Genomic DNA, 23,546 nt, shown 5'->3' on the forward strand with positions numbered 1-23,546 from the left:
TACTACAAGCTCATCTATAAGATCTCATCATAGGGAGTCCTTCAAAGGGTGTAATGACTCAATCTCAAAAACTTGCTTCATTTATTGAACATCACTCTTTTGTCTCTTGTGTTAAACCTAAGAATGTAGAAGAAGCTCTTCAAGATTCGGATTGGATAAATGTCATGCATGAAGAGTTGAACAACTTCACTCGCAATGAAGTTTGGACTCTTGAAGAGCGACCACAAGGTGCAAGAGTCATTGGAACAAAGTGAGTGTTCCGCAACAAGAAAGATGATCAAGGCGTTGTAGTGAAGAGTTGAAGGGTGTTCCACAACATGAAGAGTTGAAGGGTTGGATTTTGGAGAGACCTTTGCACCGGTTTGCAAGACTTGAAGCCATTTGTATCCTCCTTGCATATGCATCCCATCATGAAATGAAACTATATCAAATGGATGTTAAAAGTGCATTTTTAAATGGTTTTATAAATGAACTAGTCTATGTTGATCAATCTCCCGGGTTTGAAGACCCTAGATATCTTAATCATGTTTATAGGTTGTCCAAGGCGCTATATGGGCTTAAGCAAGCCCTAAGAGCTTGGTATGAGCGTCTTCGGGATTTCCTCATTGAGAAGGACTTCACCATTGGGAAGGTCGACACCACACTATTCACCAAGAAGCTTGATGGAGAAATATTCATTTGTCAAGTATATGTTGATGATATCATCTTTGGATCATCAAATGAAGATTATTGCAAAGAGTTTGGTGAATTGATGTCGAAGGAGTTCGAGATGTCAATGATTGGAGAGCTTATATTCTTTCTTGGTTTTCAAGTCAAGCAAATGAGAGAAGGGATTTTCATCTCTCAAGAAAAGTATACCAAGGATCTTCTCAAGAGGTTCAATATGGATGAATGTAAGCCAATCAAGACACCAATGCCATCAAATGGATATCTCGAACTAGATGAGGGAGGTAAAACGGTTGATCAAACTCTCTACCGCTCTATGATTGGTAACTTGTTATATTTAACCGCATTTAGGCCCAACATCATGTTTAGTGTGTGTATGTGTGCTACATTTCAAGCTAATCCTAAGGAAGCTCATTTAATTGCCGTTAAAAGAATCCTTAGGTACCTTAAGCACACACCAAGCATTGGCCTTTGGTATCCCAAAGGAGCTAGATTTGAATTAGTTGGTTATTCCGATTCGGATTATGCCGGTTGCAAAGTTGATAGGAAAAGCACATCCGAAGGGTGCCATTTGCTTGGTAGATCACTTGTGTCTTGGTCCTCCAAGAAGCAAAATAGTGTGGCTTTGTCCAACGCCAAAGCGGAATACATTGCCGTGGGTGCTTGTTGTACACAAATACTTTACATGAAGCAAATTTTGCTAGACTATGATGTAGTTCTAGAAAAGGTACCTCTTTTGTGTGACAATGAGAGTGCGGTAAAGCTTGCTAATAATTTGGTTCAACACTCTCGCACCAAGCACATAGATATTCGCCATCACTTTCTTAGAGATCATGTTGCCAAAAATGATTTTTCACTAGAAGGTGTAAGGACCGAGGATCAATTGGCGGATATCTTCACTAAACCGCTAGATGAGGCTACATTTTGTCGGTTGAGGAATGAGCTCAATGTGCTTGATTTTAGTAACTTCACTAGGAAATAAGCTTGTATTGTCCCTTACATTACATTGTAATATACAACATGTTTACTTCTTGGTAATGGGCTTGTCTAACATGGTTAAGATAACCACCGAAAAGCGTGTGAAGAAGCTTAACCTTGGATCAAACTTGACAAGCAACCAGAATTAACTTCAAGTATTGCATTGCATATGCATGAGTGTTATTTTGTCATTTCTCTTCAATCACCCTTTTATTGCCTATTTTCTTAAAAATAATTATAGCCTAAGGCAAAATACTTTGAAAATTTTGAGGGTTTGAGAGAGGTCACTCACATCAGTCCCAATTGGTGTTTATTTGGGTCTTATTGAAGTTGGGACTTGATTGGGAACAGGCAGCGCGAAGGAACATTGAAGATTTGCTAAAAAGAGTGACCGGACGCTGCACTGAACTCTAGATTCCAGCGTCTGATTAGTTCGTAGGAGGTGAACAGAAGCACAAAGGAGTGACCGAACGCTAAAACAGTGTTCTCCCTATGCCCGGTCAGACGGTGGTCCTACGTTTGGTCGATCGAAGAAGATGAACATAGGGTGGACAGGACTCTAGTTGTGTCCGGTTAGGGTTAACCGGACTCGTCCGATCATGATTTGGGAGGTTTTACACCTCTCTATTGTCGACCAGACTCCAGGTGGCAGCGTCCGGTCGTTGCCACCGAAGCGTCCGATCAGCAGAAATCGTGTGGTTCCAGGACTCTTTCTCCTTTCCTTATCCGTCATGTTGGGGGCCACCATATAATCGTGCCACGGTTGACCTAAGCCCGCATCCACCGCGCCAACTTCGTCGGTTCCCTAGCCGACAAATCCTCGCCCACGCCATGCTCTCATGCCCTAGCCGCTGCATCGCACCCTTGCCACGTCTTCCTTGCCACATCCACACCGTGCCACCACCGCAGCTGCCATGCTCTATCCGCACCGTCTGTCGTGCCGCCTCTCATGCCACCTACCTATGCCCGTACCCCACGCCGTCGTGCCCGCACTACAGCAGCACCGCCAAGCACCATCGCGACGCCGCCTGACTGTGCCTGAGCTGCCTACAAGCACCGTGCACATGTGCCTATTGTCTCCTGCACCTCAGTGCATGCATCTCCATGGCCAGAGCCCTAGCTACCCATCCAGCGTCGCATTGCCTTGCCAAACCCTAACCCTAGGTGATTCCTAGTGGTTCCCCGTGATTCATTCCTCTTCTCTTTGGTTCGCCGGTTCGTCAGGTAGCAAGCCCTCAATTCTAATTTCGTATCTACTGCTTGCTTCTTAGGGTTTCGTATCTCTAGATGTATATTGTAATTATTCATATATCCAATCTATTCCATCGTGCAGCGAGTTAGTGTTTTTGAGGTCACTTTGGTAGGTGTCAATTAACTCAGGGCCAAGCTCGCGAGTATGGATCGAGGCCAAGCCTCTAAAGTGACAGTTGGCAGTTGATTCTTGTCTGTGGCTATTGTTCTTTTTAGCTCCAGCAATGGCATGTGTCAAGAACACCATAGGTGGTCTAGGTGATGAGGATCCGAGGCCTCCGCCTCACCTATCTACTGAGGTGAAAGGCAAGGCAAAGAAACTAACGACAAAGAAGCAAAAGTATGTAGATGCTGATACTTAGAGAGCAGTAGCAGTTGTAGCTGCCGTAGAGCGTGTAGAGAGAGGAGGAGCCTAGAGTGGTGTTTGCATAGCAGACCAGCTTTCACCAACTCAGAGGGCTGTCGTCGAGCAGGTTGAGCGTCGTCATGGTAGTCCAGCTAGGATTGTCATGCTTGAAGGACGGCGGGTCACTTTAAAGGAGAGTTAGCCTTAGGGGGAGCCATAGCAATAGACACAACCAGTAGAGTAGTCAGAGGGCACCCAGCAGACAGAGCAGACTCAGGAGGCAGAGCAGGCCGAGGAGACAGAGCAGGCACCTCAGCCACAATTACGATGCTCTAGTTGTACTCGTGCTCAGGTGACACCGAGGCTAGAGACACAGTGGAGGGGTTCTCATCTGTCTCATAGACTATAGGGTCTGCCTCTAGTGACTCACCTAGACTTAAGGGCAGCCACAACCAAGCAGGTGCAGCAGCTTAGGTTTGTGTAGTTCAAGGACTGGTTCCCGCCGAGGAGGGATGAGCATGCTTCAGAGGGATTCTATACACCACTGCATGAGGACTTCTACAATACATATCTTAACAGTGGGGTGGCTTTCAGATCTCAGCGAGTTTGCTGCATTGAGTCAGTTATTGCAGCAGTAGGAAAGCAAATCCACCCTCACCTATCTTATCTACCAGGGCTGACATACTTACTTGGACAGACTGACAGATATGTACCATCATGGATCCATGATTATGCTTCACTTTGGATTGACCTGGGCCACATATTCATTCACTTTGCATTTAGAGGCCGTGACTACATGCTGATGAGCTATAGGGTTAGAGAGATCCTTAGGATTTTAGAGGCACCCATTCGTCTATATGAGGTTTGCTATGGTCAGACAGAGCCTATTAGACACCCTCACGGTGGTCTTGTGCCTCCTACAGACTTGGTCTGACCCTGCTTCATAGAGCCTTTTGGCGAGGGGTCAAGCAGGACACTGAGAGATCTTACTCCTACAGTGAGGCTACTTGATGCTATCATGAGGAGTACCCTGCTTCCGAGGATGAGCTATTACGAGGGATTGACTCGCATTCTGCTATGGTTAGTGAACTCCTTGATCCAGCAGATAGTGTTTGATATCTAGGATATTATTCTATCAGAGATGGAGGACACTCTTGCATAGGGATTTAGAGGCCATCATCAGCTGCCTTATGCTCATTGGATTACATTTTTTATTCACAAGGCAATTATAGTGAAGTCCCCAGCGACTATGGTTGAGTACACAGGAGCTACTATAGAGTTTCCACCATACAACATGACTCAAATGCTCCATCACAGTGTAGTGAGGACACCTAGCCAGCCGCGCCATCACCTAGAGGTGCCAGAGACTGTAGCCCAGCAGGAAGAGATCATTAGGGGCATTGCAGCGATAGAGGAGGAGCAGCTAGATGCTCAGCAGGAGGGTATGGTCGAGAGTGACCCTAGTGATAGTTCAGATGATGACTACCAGGCTATCCCTCATATGCCTCCTCAACGATATGACGGTGAGGCTAGTGGCTCTAGCTCAGCTCCACCATAGCCACCACAGGCAGACCCCACTCTCCTTGCTATACTTGAGTGGATGAGGCAGAATCAGGCACGTCAGGCCCAGGAGACTACAGTAGCCCTAGCATAGGTTCAGGCCAGACAGAACAAGTTCTAGCGACAGTAGCAGGTTATACAGCAGCAGCAGCAGGCCATGCAGTAGTAGCAGCTCCTTATCCAGCAGTAGTTACTTGGGTTCATGCAGCATGTTGTTAGTGCGATTGGGTCTGCACCGCCACAGCTTACACCTCAGCTCGGCCAGCTTATCACCACTACAGTGACTCTAGCTTTATAGCCTAGTGGGCTTTAGAGTCAGGGATAGCCAGCGACACAGTTTGCTTCACCGATAGAGCAGGTGTCCCAGTGGGTTTCTTCTCTAGTGCTAGCCCAGGGTCCTTCCTTCACACCTATTATCACAGGCTTCACACCGGTTCAAAGCTCCTCAATGCTTGTGACTGACACCCCAGTTTCTAGGAGCCTTGGTGCTATATTTAGTGAGTTGACAGGGCAGCCTACACCGCCAGAGCTATGTGTCCCTGGACCTTCCACCGTTGCTCCAGTCACTGGGACTATAGAGATGCTCCCTTCATCTGTTGCATCATCAGAGCTGCCTACTTCAGTCATACCTATAGAGTCACAGGCCGCACCAGTCCTAGATCCGACCTAGACCGCTTTAGCTTTACTTCCAGCGATAGAGGGTTAGACTGCTTAGAGCTTAGGATCAGAGGATGATGCTACCCAGTTTTAGATTGCTCACCGCACCTCAGCACCCGACTCGTCTGCTCTAGCCCTGCCGACCGACCCTTAGGTTTTGGTGCTTGATGCCAAAGGGGGAGAGGGATCGAGTATGATTATCTAGGGGAGCGATATATCTAGGGGGAGCTTATTTATTATGTTTGGTTTTTTATGTGTGATACATTATTATGCATTCATGTTTACTTTCATGCATTGAACTATATAAGTGTGAGCATGATATTTATGTGATATGTGACATGTGTGCTCTCTACTTTGATCTTTATATATGTCATGTCACTTCATTATGATCATTTGGTTTGCTTCCACATTTTACTCCGATTCAAATGAGCTTTATTTCTTGTACTCATGCTTATTTCATATCTATTGAGTACGTCATGTTGGCTTGGGTCATATAAGCATGCCTAACTCTTTTGTTCTTATTGTCAAAAGCTTATATGAACCAAGCATGTTGAAAACCTCATCTCTTTCACATACTCAAGGTTGTATTGTCATCAATCACCAAAAAGGAAGAGATTGAAAGCATCTAGGCCCCTAGTTGGGTTTTGGTGATTAATGATAATACGAGATTACTATGACTAACGTGTGTTTTGCAGAGGCAATTAAGTTAGGTTATGGTAATGACAATTGATTAGGCAATCATGGTTGTCATGCCCCTACGATGGAAATCATTTTTGTTTCCAAAGGATGGACGACAAGGTTAAGGACATACTAGTTCTAAGTGTCGTTTGGTGTTGAAGAGACACTTAGAGTAGTTTAGGACTTTGTTTTTCCTTTGGTCGTACTATTAAGAGGGGTATGGACTAGTAGCTTGACCTAGTTGAGTCTAGTGGGTTAGGTGTGGTGCACACTTGTCAAATCTAACACTAGATAGCTCCAAAGTAGCCCTAAGATCAATTGGAGCAAACTTCATTCACATATGATTTTGAGTTGGAAGTGAATAGAGGGTCAAATGTTGATCGAATGCTGGTTCAGTTGTGACCAGATGCTGGCAGTAGAGTTCAGTTCAGTTCATTTGATCAAGGAGAAGTCAGCCTAGTTATGATCAGACGCTGAGAGAAATGTGACCGGACGTTGGGTGCTAGAGTCCGGTCAACTCCAGTAAGGTTCTAGAGAGGGAGAATCATGATCGGACGCGTCCAGGTCAGTGCTGACCGGACGCTGGTCAGGTTCTGGTTATGGACCGGACGCTAAATAGCAAAGTGACCAAACTCTAGGTGCCAGTGTCCGATCAACATCAGTAAGGGTCTAGAGAGTAGTTTTTTGTGATCGGACGTAGGTCAGAGTCTAGTCACAACTTAACGGCTCTATGGCGGGGAGAACTGACCGGAGCATCCGATCACCCCGCAGAATACTGACGCAACCTCCTAACGGTTCGTTTTGAATGAGGGGGTATAAATACTTCCTCTATTCATCCAAGGGAGGTCTCTTGCCCATTTGATCAGCTGAGAAACACCCTTGAGAGTGCTTTGGAGAGCAAGAGCCTAGTGAGGTGATTGAAATTTGAAAATCTAAGATTAAGGCCTCATTAGTGCAAGGAGAGTAGCAAGTGTGCATCCACCCTTCTCATTAGACTTGTTGTGGTCAAGTGAGAGTTCATGCTTGTTACTCTAGGTGATCGCCATCACCTAGACGGCTTGGTGGTGATTAGGAGTTTAGTGATCATCCGGCGGAGCTTGTGGATGACCCAACTCAATTTGTGAGCGGTTGTGAGTGATTCATCGTGATGGAGTGTTGAAGAATCAACCCATAGAGAGCACTTGATCCTTGTGCGGATCAAGGGGGAGCTACACCCTTGCGTGGGTGCTCCAACAAGGACTAGTGGGGAGTGACAACTCTCTGATACCTTGGCAAAACATCGATGCATTCTTTCTTCTCTCTTTACCTTGAGCATTTACTTTTGAGCAATTCAATTCTTGTCTTTACATTCTTAGAATTGCCATGATAGAGTAGGATTGGAACTTAGGGTGCTAAACTTTTGTGCGGTAGGTCATTAGAATCACATTCTAGGCACAAGGGGTGCAGTGGGCTAAGTGTAGGATTTAATTATTGCAAAGAATTTTAGAATTAGCCCAATTCACCCCCCCCCTCTTGGGCATCTTGATCCTTTCAGCATTAAAGAGTATATCTATCCGATAGACATTCTCTATGCCTGACACTTTTTCACGTTAAGATCTAGAAGCATGGGTTGCGGAAACAAACACCGAGTAAAACTGGTCAGACCACAAGAAACTTATGCCCCAGCGACTACGGCGTTTTTGCTCACCAATGTGATTAGAGTTTTTTGCCCGCACCCTGAGCTTTTTAAGCCTTAACTACGGAAAGAGTCAGAACACATTAAAGAGTATATCTACCCGACAAACATTCTCTATGCCTAACCCTTTCTCACGTTAAGATCTAGAAGCAAGGGTTGTGGAAATGAACGCAGAGTAAAACTGGTCAAACTATAATAAACCTACGCCCCATCGGCTATGACGTTTTTGCTTACCAGCATGATCAGAGTTTTTTCACCCGCACCCCGAGCTTTACAGCCTTAATGACAGAAAGGGTCAGAACGCATTAATCTTTTTATACAAAAAGGGGAGAAGAGCTAAATATCTGTTTGGCCATAACAAAATTTAAGAGCTTGTCCACTTATTACATGTTTGCTGTCTGTCTTGTCTACCTAACTAATTTCTTGGGGGGATGATCTCATACTCTATCTCGGTAGGTAAGTCCTTTGCCAAAGGGGCCACCTCCTTCTCGATGTCGTCCAGCTCGGTGTTGGTGTAGATAAGCGCGAGAACTGACACAAGTAAAAAGGGATACGGAGTTGAAAATGCTCCTACAGCCCATTTAGGCCTAGGAGTTCGAAAGCTAGCCCTCCAACGGGTTCACAGCCACTCCGAGTCACCCTTAGAGTGAGGGGTGGAAAGGGATGGGCCCACTAGTGGCCAGTACCTAGGCGCACAAGCGTCGTGGGTATCTCAGCCCAAGTTCGAGTCTTAGTTGGATCACAGTCCATGGTTTTTCCTCGAAGAAGGGCAACGAGCCCTTGGGACTGGTTGAATGGATCTGAGAACTATATGGATTGGCCACTGAGAATCTGGAGCTGGTCACCAGCTGACCCATGCTGGACCCCCATGAACAGGAAGTCAGGGCCCACTCGGACTAGCCCGTTAACAGCTCACCGAGCACCATGTTTCATCCATTGAGGAAAAACATGACACGGCTCAGCCCCTCCATTTTTTCAAAAAAATACTTGAGGGATGATGATCACAAAGATGAGTCGACCCTCGATCGGACCCCTACTGCGCGCGGGAGCTCGAGGGAAGTTGGACTCGTAAGGAGACCGAACGCGCAGTCGCAGTACGACGGCGGACCGATCGGATCTTAGGGGACCAGAATCAAGAAAAATCTTTTTGACCTCCCAAATCCTATGGTTACATGTGAAAGGTCCTAATGGCTAGAGCGGAGGGTGAATAGCCTATTAAAAATTCTATAACAACACTTAACAATCCGGTTAGACAATTATGAGGCGAAGCAAGTGTTGCGCTAGCCTACTAAAAATGTAGGCCACCTACCATAATTCTAGTTTATATAGTTTCTATCCACATAATAGCTATGACACTACACTAAGTTAATGTGCTATCAAAGGCTAACTAAAGAGCGACACTAACCAAACTAATAAGCTCTCACAACTAGCTACACTAAAGAGCTTAACAACTAGTTTACGGTAAAGTAAAGAGAGTGAGCAATTTGTTTATACTGCTGTATTGAGGAAGGAGCCAATCAATCATAAGAATGAATATCAATGAAGACCAATCACCTCAGAATCAAATGATGAACACAATGATTTTTTACCGAGGTTCACTTGCTTGCTGGCAAGCTACTCCTCATTGTGGCGATTCACTCACTTGGAGGTTCATGCGCTAATTGGCATCACACGCCAAACCCTCGATAGAGTGCCACACAACCGACACAAGATGAGGATCACACAAGCCATGAGCAATCCACTAGAGTACCTTTTGGCTCTCCACCGGGGAAATGTCAAGAACCCCTCACAATCACCACGATCGGAGCCGGAGACAATCACCAACCTCCGCTTAATGATCCTCGCTGCTCCAAGCCATCTAGGTGGCGGCAATCACCAAGAGTAACAAGTGAATCCCATAGCGAAACACGAACACCAAGTGCCTCTAGACGCAAACACTCAAGCAATGCACTTGGATTCTCTCCCAATCTCACAAAGATGATGAATCAATGATGGAGATGAGTGGGAGGGCTTTGGCTAAGCTCACAAGGTTGCTATGTCAATACAAATGGCCAAGCGTATGAGCTAGAGCCAGCCATGGGGCTTAAATAGAAGCCCCCACGAAATAGAGTCGTTGTACCCCATCACTGGACACAACACGGGGTGACCAGACGCTCCGGTCATATTGATCGGACACTTCGGTCACGCGATGCGTGCCACATGTCCCCTCTCTTCAAATGTTGATCGCCCGATCTCAATGGTCAAGTGATGACCGGACGCAGCAGCTCAAAGTGACCGAACGCTGGACCTCAGCGTCCGGTCGTTTCCAGTAAGCATCTAGAAATGATTTTTCACGACCGGACGCGTCCGGTCAAGCTCGACCGGACTCACCCATGGTCCGGTTACTCAGCGTCTCCTTTGTGCACTGCCACATCAGCAGGACCAGATGCAACCCTCTAGCCTCCGGTCACAAAGTGACCCAGCGTCTGGTCAGAGACCGACGCCAGCGTCTTCATTGCTTCTACTGATCGGACGCGCCGGTCCTTCCGAGACCAGCGTCCGGTCACTTACAGTGACCTCTGTCTTTTCTGTCTAGGGCACCGGTGAAGTTCCTAACCCTTGCTCAAATGTGCCAACCACCAAGTGTATCACCTTGTGCACATGTGTTAGCATATTTTCACAAACATTTTCAAGGGTGTTAGCACTCCACTAGATCCTAAATGCATATGCAATGAGTTAGAGCATCTAGTGGTACTTTGATAACCGCATTTCAATATGAGTTTCACCCCTCTTAATAGTACGGCTATCAAACCTAAATGTGATCATACTCTCTAAGTGTCTTGATCACCAAAATAAAATAGCTCCTACCATTTATACCTCTGTCTTGAGCCTTTTGTTTTTCTCTTTCTTCTTTTCAAGTCCAAGCACTTGATCATCACCATGGCATCATCATCATCATGTCATGATCTTCATTTACTTCACCACTTGGAATGTGCTACCTATCTCATGATCACTTGATAAACTAGGTTAGCACTTAGGGTTTCATCAATTCACCAAAACCAAACTAGAGCTTTTAACATGCCCCCAAGAAGACTGATCGCGACAAAAAAAGAATCGTCTTCCTACCAGGACACGCCGTGGGCTACAAAAAGAAGGCCAAGGCCCTCAGAGTCCTCCCGTCCAAGAAAGCCTCCAAAGGAGTATTCTACCCCTCCGCAGGCTCAGGGGCAATTGTCAGGTATCGATATTAGGGATACCCAAAGCAAGGATGTTAGCACCCATGCTAACTTCCTTGGATGGCTCAAGACTTAATAAAAGGTCTCGCCCGACCTCGAGGCCGTGGGCTCCATCTCGCCTGACCCCTTGGTTGCGGGCTCCATCTCGCCCAACCCCAAGGATACAGTTTCCATCTCACCCAAGGTCGTGGGCTCTGTCTCGCCTGACCCCAAGGATGTAGGTTCCATCTTGCCCAAGGCCACGGCCTCCGTCTTGCTTGACATCGAGGCCGTGGCCTCCATCTCGCCTGACCCCAAGAATGCAGTTTCTGTCTCGCCCAAGGTCATAGGCTCCATCTTGCCCGACCCCAAGGACGCCTAGTTCCGTCTCGCCCAAGGTCATGGGCTCCATCTTGCCTAACCTCGAGGCCGCGGGCTCCATCTTGCCCGACCTCAAGGCCACGAGCTCTGTCTTGCCTGACCCTAAGGACACGGTTTTTGTCTTGCCCAAGCTTGTGCGCTCTGTCTCAGCCGACCTTGAGAATGTGGGTTCTGTCTTGTCCGATGGGGACCCATACCATCGCCAACCACTCTAGGTCCAAGCGTATGGGCCTAGATCAAAACTCTGACGCCAGGGAAGAGGTAAGCACGCCTCGATGTAACCCGTGGCCATGATGAGCCATACTTAGGGATTCACATCAAGAATAGTGTCGAGTGTGCCGGTGTCTGTAAGGTCGAGATGGCGGACTAGAGGGGGGTGAATAGTCCTTTCTAAAATTAATCACGTCGGCTAACCGAAATAAGTGCAGAATTAAAACTATTGGTCTAGCCAAGACTACACCCCTCTATTTATGTTCTCTAGCACCTTTCAAAGATACTAATTAAGCAACAAAGGTGCCGGGCTAACTAGAGCTCACCTAACCAATTCTAGGAGCAAGGTCACACAAACCTATGTCACTAGTATTTCAAGCAATGAGGGAGCTCCTACACATGCTAGTAAGCAAAAGCACAAAGGCAACTAAGCTCGCTAGCAATGCTCAATAACAAGGCAACTAGTGCCAAATTAGAGAGCACAAATACTTAGCTACACAAACTAAGCAAAGTGACTAACAAGGTTACACAAACCAAATTAGCCACGCAAGGGAGCTACTTCTATGCTACACAAGCAAGAAGGTAACTAGTGAGCTACACAAGCTAACTAATTACAAGAGCAACTACACAAGCACAATATATATAAAAGTAATCACAAGCTTGTGTAAGGGGATTGCAAAGCAACGGGAAGAACAAGGTTGACACGGTGATTTTCTCCCAAGGTTCACGTGCTTGCCAACATGCTACATCCCCGTTGTGTCGACCGCTCACTTGGTGGTTCAGCGGCTAATTGGCATCACCCGCCAAGCCCGCACGTCGGGCACCACAAGAACCTACCCCGAAAGTGAGGGTAGCTCAATGACACGCTCAACTAGAGTTGCTCTTCGTGGCTCCCACGGGGCGAGCACAATGCCCCTCACAAAGCTCTTCTCTGGAGCACCACACAAGCTTCTTGCGGGCTTTGACGGAGACCACCACCAAGCCATCTAGGAGGTGGCAACCTCCAAGAGTAACAAGCACCACCGGCTTGCAACTCGATCACCTAGTGCCACTCGATGCAATCTCACAATGCAACGCACAGAATCACACTCACTCGCAATCGATTCGCACTCTTGCAAGCACAAGTGAATTAGAGGGCATCCAAGCACTCCTACACAAGCCACATAGGCATGAGGGTGCTTAGCGAACAGCCCAAGGCCAGCCACCACTTCTATTTATAGCCCCATGGGCTAAACTAGCCGTTACCCCTTCACTGGGCAAGATTCGGGACGACTGGACGCGCAGGTCATAATGACCGGAGGCTGAAACCCGGCGTCCGGTCACTAACAAAGAGGTTGCGTTCGGTCGCTTCTGGACACGCTAAAAGCACTGACCGGACGCTAGGACCGGACGCGCAGGTGCTGACCAGACGCTAGAACCCAACGTCCGGTCACAGACCTTTCGGCGCTAAAACGGCTATAAATCTTGGACATTTTGGAAAGCTTACTCAGAGGGCTACACATCCCACATGCATACTTGATCCAAATAATAATGGATCAAAGCAGTATTCCAATACAAGGACCATCCTATAGTTTGGAGTACACCAAAAAACCTTTTTCTCTTCTCTAAGTTGATTCACAACAACTCTAACTTCTTCTCCTTTGCAAATGTGCCAACACCACAAAGTGTACACCACCATGTGTATGTGTGTTAGCTTTTCACAAACATTTTTCAAAGGATTAGCCACTCAACTTGCCACGCCACTCGATCCTAGCAATGATGCAAAGTTAGATCACTCAAGTGGCACTAGATGACCGATATGCAAACAAGTTTGCCCCTCTTGATAGTACAGCCATCTATCCTAAACCCGGTCATCAACTTCTCTACACACCTATGACCGGTGAAATGAAATGCCCTAGGTTATACCTTTGCCTTGCGTATTTCATTCCATCTCCTCCAATATCGATGCAACATATGCACCAACATGATCAACAATGATATGATCCACTTCATATCATCACATGATCATATTTGTTCATCGATCTTGACTTCACTTGCTTTTCACCGTTGCCTTCGTCCATCGGCGCCAAGTCTTGCTCAAGCTTCACCGCCACACGGTCCATCGCTCCAAAGCCTCCGACTTGCCCTTCACGCTTGTAACCGGTCCATCAAGACAAGTCTTGTCTTGATCTTCTCCACCTTGATCACATGACTCAATGTCATGTCTCATGTGCAATAAGCTCCTTCATCATAACATGTGTGAGCTTTGCAACATCTCCAAACCATTTTCACCTTCACGGCATATGTTGCTCACACACATGTACTTATGGACTAATCACCTGTGTATCTCACATAAACACAATTAGTCTACCTAGGTTGTCACTCAATTACCAAAACCAAACAAGGACCTTTCAGTGTCGTTCTGCCTAATCCTCGTACGGACGCTGACAAGCGCATCAGTTCACCACGATGTTCGTCGGGACGGAGTAGAACACCATGACCGGTAGATGACGCCTGCGCGTGGCGCTAGTGACGAACAGGGCCACGACATGGAGCCGTTCCTGTTGACATCTACAGGATTAGCGGGACCCACATAAAGGAGAAGAAGGACCCGACAACCCTAGAAGCCTTCTTCTCTCTCGTTCTTCTCCTTTTCCTCCTCTATAACTCGTGCTTTCCCTTCGCCTATAAAAGGGGAAGCAGGGCACCCCATGAGGGGGAGATCAGGGGGATCTTGACATAAGAGCACGACACAAGCACACGGCTGAGCGGCAAGCGAGCTCTCAACACCCGTTCACTCCTTCCACCAGAGACTTGGGAACCTCTCCCTCTCTCGCCTGTTTGTAACCTCTACTGCAAACCAAGTACCGATAACACGAGCAGCAGTGAACTGGACGTAGGGATATTTCGCCCGAACTAGTATAAACCCTTATGTTCTCTGAGCACACCATCCGAGCCAGACACGCAAATACAAATTTACTCGTTGGTGGTCCGAAAACACCGACAATATGGAAGGACAGGAGTTGCCTGATCTGAACAGGCCAATCTGCTGAACAAGAAAATATCCATGATCCATTGCAAGTATTGGGTGTAGGTGATGTTAATGGAATTGATCTTTTACCTGTCCTCATCTTTCAAGCTGCATGTTAGACTGATGAAGTGGATGGAGGTGACAATGATTGAGGGCATCATTGGGGTCTTGATCCTAATGAAATTGATGAACAACAACAAGTTCATGAATGTAAGCACATGTGCACAATAGATGCATTTTTAGCTTCTAGTAGAAAAAAATTTGTACTGACCGGACAGGATAATTCACAGGGGAGGATATCTCACATGATGCTGGCCTTCCATTTGATTTAAACGATCCACAAGAAGAACAAGAAAACCTACATGGAGGTATTATTTGCATCATTTCCAAGACATGTTACCAATATTAGTTCTGTATGATACAAAGTGTCATTATCCATGTACTGACAAATGCATGCATCATCTAAATTATTTTGGTAGGCGATGACAATATTGGCTTACAAGATGCACAAGATGCCATGGACGATCTCATATAAGAATTTGGCATATACACAGATGCTGTGAACATCATATTTGATGAAGAAGAGTTGACAGACTCAGATGATGAAGAATTTCAGGAAACACACCAAGACAAAGCATCAAATGCAACCAAGAATTTGACGGGAAGACAAAGGCAAGACATATATAAAGATTTGCTTCAGAGAAGCAAGAATGAAAAATTAAAAAGGACAGACACAACACATGTTGCTGCAAAGTTCAATGTGCAGCTGTGTACAGTACAACGTATGTGGCAGAGCAAAAAAAATGCAAGGCACAAGGCATACCAGTAGATGTCAAATCACTAAAACCTAAGAATTGTGGTCGTAAAAATTGAAGTAGACCTATCAAGGGTTGCTGATATTCCCTTAAACAGAAGAGGTACCATAAGGTTATTAGCAAATGCTCTCGGTGTAAAGAAAACCACTCTACATAGGTGGTTCAAAGAAGGATTGCTCAGACGACACTCCAGTGCAATCAGGCCCTATTTAAAAGAAGCAAACAAAAAGGATAGGTTGCGCTAGTGTGTATCTATGCTAGATCCAAGCGCTTTGCCAAATAATCCCAAGTTCCTTAATATGGAAAATATTATCCATACAGATGAGAAATAGTTTAATGGGTCAAAGAAGGACAGAACGATTTACATGCATCCCGATGAAGAAGACCCACATAAGACAGTGCGCAACAAGAATGCAATTCATAAAGTCATGTTTTTTTCTGTTGTTGGGAGACCAAGATTCGATGATGAAGGTAGATGTTATTTCAATGGGAAGCTAGGACTTGGCCTTTTGTGCGAACGGTACAAATCTTCTCAATATATGATTTGCCGCCATTCTTGAAGCATGGTACTGCAAATAATACATAGGATTTCTGAAAATCATTGACTTTACTAGAATGAAAACAAAATTGATGGGAAATATAAGATGGCTTACCCAAAATGAGGACGAGCTTTGCTCACCGCAAGAATGTCATGTGGTTCCGTCTCAGGCACGAACTCATCATCGCCGCCAATTAAGGATGGACCATTATCACCTCCTTCATCAGAATCTGGGATCAACTCAAATCGGTCCACGCCACCTTCTTGTGTGTCTTGGGCAAAATCCTGGCTTTCTATGGCGACGCAGTGCTTTTCTCAATCCCACCACGTTCCGCGACAACGATCCCGGCCACGTGTGCGACTGGCAGGACGCATCCCACAGCCGGATTGGATCCCCAAGGCACACCTCATCCACAAGCGACGAATGAACCTACTAGTCCCGTGTGCCCCCATGTCGCCCACCATTGGACGCCCGATTGAAGCACATGGAGCCCGCTAATGTAAGAACCTATAAAAATTTCAAAATTAAATATAGACCACTGGTGGTTTAACAAAATTAGAAATCATCTTTGCTAAAGTCCTACGAAAAAAATCTGTGTGATGAATTATTGTTTCTAAGAATGCTTACATGAGTTCACAAATAAAGTAATTCCAGATTGAAAGGAGTATGTATGTCTATACTAATAAGCACGACCAAACAAGGTAAAAACCTAAATTGATTGAAACGTTCTCAAATGAATGCGCGTGACAGCAAACCATCACAGGAGAGGCGGAGGCAACGCCTATGTGCTAGCGCAGGGGGTAGGCTGGCATCGACGGGTCCAGACAGGGAAGGGGAAGCCTCCACCCATGCCCTGTGGAGGGGATAGGCCGACGGTGCTTGACGGGGAAGGGGAAGCAGCCGCAGATTGGGGCAGCTCCTGAGCCACGGACGAAGATGCGAGGGACGAGGCGCCTCGGAGGATGCGGGTGGAGGTGGCGCGCCGAAGGAGGCGAGCCGAGGTGGCGGCCGCTCGTGAGCCTATGGGCCGACCGGATCCAGATCGACGTGCCGCCTAACGCGGACTGGAGGAAGCGGAGCGAAGGGCCGACGCCGCATGCGGACTGGAGGAGGAGGAGGAGGCAGAGCGGAGGGGCGACGCCACACGAGGACAGGAGGAGGAGGCGGAGCGGAGGGGCGACGCTGCACGCCAACCGGAGGAGGTGGAGCAGAGGCGCGACGACCACGAGCAGATGGGAAGAGGTCGAGAGGATAAGGCTAGGTTGTTTTTTTTAATTATTACCGCAAAAGGCATAGGCTGCGTCGGCTGCTTTACTATGTGTGGGACCCATGTCGTAGCTACAACGATACTCTTTATGGGACTACGGCCGGACGCTAGAACTACACTAAGGCTGTCTCCAACAAGAGACCCATTGCGGAACCCAAACCCCAAATGAGTTTTTAACACAATACTTATAGCCTCCAACAGAGTATATATATGGAAGACCCATTTTGGGTGTTAGGAGAGGCATAACCCAAATCTGAATATACTCTCTCTTGGAGACCCATTTACAGAAAGAGTTGTCTTTTTTATCTTGTTGTTGGAGAAGATAAAAAATAGGTATTGAACTATTTATCTATAGCGCTGCTCAAAGAATAAATGAGTTTTCTATTTTGGGTCGTGATTGTTGAAGACCGTCTAATAGCAGAAGGTATGAGCCATGTTCGGCAGGACTTGTTGCTCCCGCGGCTCGAGCGAACGTGGCTCAGGCGGCCGTAGTGGGCCGGGCGACTGCCATGACAGTGAGACGGTTGGCGATTGCGCCATGTCCCCCATCCCATGTGAGATGCTTCTGGGTAGGGTAGGGGCGCCATCATTTTCTTCCGAATTATTTGCTCCTTGGCCATTTTCCCTGCTGCCAAAATGACCAGATATACGGCCACTCTTCACTGGTCAGTGCGTCCTATCGAACTACCTGTCATTTCAAGCTTTCGCAATGTCTACTACTCTACTCCAAAGAACAGCTGTAGGCATAAGCATAATGAGGGTTTGGTGTTTCTCTCCATTAGAGATGAAGAGCGCAATGGATTTTCTTGGAAATTCAATTTTTCAAAAAATTTCTTGGAGTAGAATCTAACTTGGCTACGCATAATTTGGGTTTGCTCTCAGGAAATCATTACTACAGTAGGAGTATTATTGTAGCTGAAGCGTGTCGGGGCAAAAGTCGTCGCAGTGTGCTAATAATTTCAGGTCCTGGACGTTGGACAGCTTGCTTGAACCTGCATGCTCATTAGTCACAACAAACATTCAGAATGCATGAGGTAGTTCCACCTGATGAGAATTTGTTCTGTCAACCGATTCGTCCCGTTTAAGTTAAGGACTCTCGCTTTTGTGATGGACAAAAGCAAGGCGGCTACGATGGAGGAGGCAACTTAAGTCAACTTGGACTGTATTGAGGTTAGTAGGGCGGCTAGTGTGTGTGACGTAGTGTTATTACACTCACATAAGGGCAGAACTGCAGAAGAGGGCGACTTCTGAGCCGCAATGGTCTTGCGCTCTCCCCAAAGAATATAAGGTGCGCATCTTTCAAATTCTTCGAATTTCGGGCCCTTCTTTGACAAATTATATGTTCTACTGCACCCTTTTATTATTTTTACAAACTTTATTAAAAGGATGCAGCTAGTGTGCGACCCGTCGCACTATGGACAAGCGTGCGACCCGTCTCTCCGCGGCGCTCCCCCCCCCCCCCCCCACCTTCTTCTCCATTGATGGCACCCCTCCACCCCGCCGCCCTCGGCCAGCGGTAGCGTCGCCGCCCGCCACCCACCTCCCGCCTCTGCCCTTGTTGTTGCCCCCGCCGCTGCCCACCGTCTCGCTGCGGCGTGGTAGGGTCTCGTCGAAGCTCCGCGGCTGCGGCCGTGGCCCGACGAGACCCTACCGCGCCTACGGTGACCTCCTCCTTCCCCTCCCCCTACCGTCGTCGCCATGGCCATCGTCACTTCCGTCCCGACCTAGCCCGGCCGCTGCTTCCGTCGCTGGAACCCTAACGTCGCCCTCCAATCGTCCCCACCGTTTGGCCAGCCCCCCCCCCCCCCCCCCCCCCCTCCTCCCCAAAAAAATCCCTTCTAAACCCGTCAAAGATAGAGATCTTACCTCACCGGAACCTTAACACCTGCAAATTCCTTGTCTCCGACGCCGACAAGCTCCTCGCCGGAACCCTAGCAGTGGTCGTTCTTCTTCGACTCCGGTGGGAGCGCGAGTGCGGACGTCACGCCGACGCGGTGGGGTGCAGGTGCGGACGTCGCGCGACCCGTCGCGTGTTTGCTTTTCCCTTATTAAGATTGCCAGAGTTCATTTTGCAAAACGGGTGTTGCTACGCGCGTGCTCACTCGGTCACTCAAATGTTAACCCGACCAGTTTGCACATGTATGAAGCGTATTATTGTCTTCGTAAGCTGTTGAGAGCTATAACAGCGATAGATGACGCTTTCAGAGCTGTCACCGTACAGTCTCCTTAGAGCCTGTTTAGCTCCCTTCCATTTTACAAAAATTTTCAAGATTCTCTGTCACATCGAATCTTTGGGCGCATGCATGAAGCATTAAATATAAATAAAAAATAAAACTAATTACACAGTTTAGACGAAATTCACGAGACGAATCTTTTAAACCTAATTAGACTATGATTGGACACTAATTGCCAAATAACAACAAAAGTGCTATGGTACCATTTCACCAAAAATTTCGCCAACTAAACACTACCTTGGTTCGCTAAAAGCAGCAGTCATGGATAAAGCTGCAATTTTTTACTAGGATTGCGAAACGAACAAACAAGAAAAATTACTAGTACAAAATAAAGTAACATGTTCACAAGCAAGTATGACAATGATGGATCAGAGCAAGAACTGTACTGCATCAGAGCCGCGCCAACTTCTATAGAACAGCAAGTCAAATTTCCATAAACTTTTACTACATGGCAGCAGCACACGCCAAAGTGCAGAGAGAGAGAACTAGAGAGAGAGAGAGAGGAGCGGGCAAGAAAGCCATGTACATTTACAGCGAAACTGAGGGCTCTTTCAGCCGCTAGTGCCCTTCGGCGTTTGCCGTGAGCCTGACGGACGCCGGCAGCGGGCTGCGAAGCGGCGAGCGCGGGGTCGGCGGCTGCTCGAGGCGGCGGCCCTCGGCGTCGTAGTAGATGGCCCCGGAGAAGTCCAGCGGCTGGCACCGCTCCCCCATCATGATCTCCTTCCTCCACACCCCGTCCTCTGCCTCGAAGCTCAGCTCATCTTCTTCTTCCCCTCTCCTTCTCTTCGACGACCTGGCCTTCTTCCTGATGGCTCCACCACCGCCGCCGAGGAACGGCACGATGGCGCGTGACGACGAGAAGGACGCCAAGAGCCCCTGCCGCGGCCGCAGGTGCAGCCGCCTCGTCGCCCGCGACAGCCGGCGCGCGCACGTGCCCATCAGCGCCGTCACCGCCTGCGCAAGGCTCATTCCCATTGTTATCGTCCTCTCCCCTGTCTCTACCTGTATAGCGCTGTGCCTTTCTCTCGATTTTGCGTTCTTCGGTGGCTTTTCTGTGCGGCTGCGCACGCCATCTCGCGGGTATTTGTAGCGCCCAGCGAGTGGACGACGCAGGCGAGCCGGTCGGGGAGGCTGGATTAATTAAGCAACTATAATCACTCAGTTACGGCCTATCCGATTTGGTGCGTGCGTGGTGTAATCTGATGAGTGTTTTGGGGGTTTTTTTATTCATTCCATTCTAATTTTCGAAATTCAAAGAAACACTATTACTGTTCACCTATTTTAAAGTATACCATTATAATTCTTCCTATGCCACGAAATACGTTGGGTCCAGCTACATGTGTATACGATGGCTTCATTCTCGTAGGGACTCAAGTGTCCTCGGATAGGGTCCACGGCAGCCTCTCTCCCTATCACTGACTTGTGGACTCCGTATGTCATCTTATTCTTCCTCTTCCCATCACCGTGACAGCTTCTTCCCCAACTTCCCTAACTCCATGGCCCTCGACTTCATGGATTGCCACGTGCTGCAGATGGTGGAACTCATCGCCGTCTTCTCGGGCACCGCCTCCCCCGAGGACGACAGCAACGGAGACGCCGCCAAGGAGCCCGGCCTCGCGCAGATGGTGGTCAGCCTCGCCCCCGGACGGCCATGGCGACAACGAACGCGTGCGCCTGGAGCTCTACCCCGCCGTGGCCGTGCGGGAGATCCACCCGCCATGACCGCGAGAAGGTGAGCACGACCTACACGAGCAGCCCCCGGAGCGTGCCGACGTTGGGCCCAGCGCGTGCACGGGCACGGGCACGGGCACGCCGCTGGCGCTGGTGAGGAAGACGAGCGCGGAGCCGAGCAGTTGGGCGGCCACGTAGAGCCACAGGCCCCTCTGCCATCACTGGCATGCGCGCGGACGCGTGCACGACGCCATGGACCCCAGCCTCCTCTGCTTCATCGGTCGTCTTCGTCGGTGCGCTGGACGGTGATGGATGACGGCCCCCCTCCTGGGCCCGCGAGGTGCCCGAGCTCTGGCTGCCCAGATCCAGCCAGCACGCGGCTAGCACAAGCGCGAAGCCACGGCCGCAGCCTGACCGGCGAGCACGGGCAGCTGCGTGCGGGCGCACGGCGAGCTGGCGAGGCTGCTGAGGAAAGAAGATGTGCTCGTCGGCGATGAGCAGCGCCAGGGACTGGTTCTGGGCGGCGGCAGTTGCGACGACGAGTGCTCCGATCGACGGCGGCTGCTGCTGCTCAGCAAGGGAAGATGGGAAGAGAAGTAAGGCCCCGTTTAGATCAAAAAAAAATTTAGATTTTGGCTCACTGTAGCATTTCGTTTGTATTTGGTAATTAGTGTTTAATTATGGAGTAATTAGGTTCAAAAGTTTCGTCTCGCGATTTCTCGATCAACTGTGTAATTAGTTTTTTTTTCGTCTACATTTAGTACTCCATGCATGAGCCGCAAGATTCGATGTGACGATTACTGCGCAAAAAATTTTTGGATTCTAAACAGACACTAACAAGATGACATGTGAGGCTCATGCGTCAGTGATAGGGAGAAGGCTGTCATGGACATTGTAGCCGAGGGCATTTGAGTCCATACGAGAATACACGTTGTCATATACGCCTACAGCAGGATTAAGTCATCTTCGTACGTATTTTATGGCGTTCTTGTGAGGACCAAAAATTGTTAACGTTATATTTTAAAATAGATAAATAATAATGGTGTTTCTCCTAATATAAAAAAAATGTAACGGTGTGAATAAAAAACCCGTAGTTTTTTCCGTGGCGGCCTGGGCGACCATGGATTGGTGGCATGGACACGGCCACACGGGAACACCTGCAGGTGTTATGCTTGTGGATGGATGACAGAAATTACGAATTCTTGGCTTCCTGCGCTGGGCCGGCCTGTTTGGTCTACAGTCCGCTAAAATTCCTGGCATATCTAATATTTTGATACATATATAGAATATTAAATATAGATTAATTATAACACTAATTGCATAATTTACGATTAATTTGCGAGACGAATCTTTTAAGTCTAATTAGTTCATAATTTGATAACGTGGTGCTACAGTAAACATGTGCTACTAACAGATTATTTAGGCTTAAAAAATTCGTCTCACAAATTAGCTTTTATATATATAATTAGTTTTATAATTAATTTATATTTAATATTTCTTATTATTATTTAAATATTTAACGTGACATGAATTTTAGAAGGCACGTCAGACCAAAACACCCCCTCGTGCCCCGCTCGCCCGCTGTCTGGGCTGCATGCCTGATGCTAGCTTCTGGCCTGCGGTTCTTGGGAGGTTGGGCTAGACCTTGGGGTGCACGTCCTTTGTCATGATGGACATCGATACTCACACAGTCCCAGTCCAAGGTCCAAGCCCTACCCCAGTTCGGACTTACAGTGGAATTTCTTTTTAAGAACACCTTCAATAATGATTTAAGGCAGTTCCCATGCTCAAAAAACACATTTACAGCCTGTTCGCTGGTTGATTCTGGGCTGATAAGTTCGGTTGATGCTGGTTTATTATGAGAGAAAAATATTATATCATAGCTGATAAGTCCTGGCTGAAACCAACCAGCGAAGCTGATAAGCCTGATAGTTTCTATATCTATTAACTTACGTAGACATTACATATAAAAACTATGTTCCTAATAGATAGTTTTGATAGAGTATTTTTTTATCCAATCACATGTCTTGCGGTCAAAGAGCCAAATGGAGATGAAATCGAGGTATATAGATTGTGTTAACCTCGCAAAATGTGCACTCATGTATAATCAACAAGGCAATACAGTAGTTGAGATGTAGTTAGTACATAGGTAGCGCAACATCGGTCGAAGCTGGCCGGATAAAACTATAAAAGGCATAATGCTTCCCCAAGGTAATTTGGATGCTGACTTAGGTTTTACCTTATATTATGTTTCATAATGGCCTAGATGTGTAATTTAGATGCAGATTTAAGTGGTTACTTTAGATTATCTTTGATAATGGTATAGATAGATAATTTAAATACATATTTGTAGCGTTACTTTGTGCTTTTTATAATAGGAAAACATCACTATTTGTAGGAAAATATTTTTATGC

At 47.4% G+C, this 23,546-nt stretch overlaps 1 protein-coding gene across 1 annotated transcript; it reads right to left on the reverse strand.

The window, feature by feature from the left end:
- Nucleotides 1-19,815: 19,815 nt before the first annotated feature.
- LOC136464312 (uncharacterized) lies at nucleotides 19,816-21,870 on the reverse strand. Its single transcript, XM_066463276.1, has one exon. It carries the CDS (start codon nucleotides 20,434-20,436, stop codon nucleotides 20,020-20,022), a length of 417 nt encoding a protein of 138 aa, XP_066319373.1. The 5' UTR covers nucleotides 20,437-21,870; the 3' UTR covers nucleotides 19,816-20,019.
- Between the last annotated feature and the right edge of the window lie 1,676 nt (nucleotides 21,871-23,546).

Source organism: Miscanthus floridulus, chromosome 7 (genome assembly GCF_019320115.1).
Source record: "Miscanthus floridulus cultivar M001 chromosome 7, ASM1932011v1, whole genome shotgun sequence".
Classification (NCBI taxonomy): Eukaryota; Viridiplantae; Streptophyta; class Magnoliopsida; order Poales; family Poaceae; genus Miscanthus; species Miscanthus floridulus.

Excerpts from the sequence above, each read along its gene's own strand:
- LOC136464312 (XM_066463276.1), bottom strand. The coding sequence starts at position 20,436 with ATGGGAATGAGCCTTGCGCAGGCGGTGACGGCGCTGATGGGCACGTGC.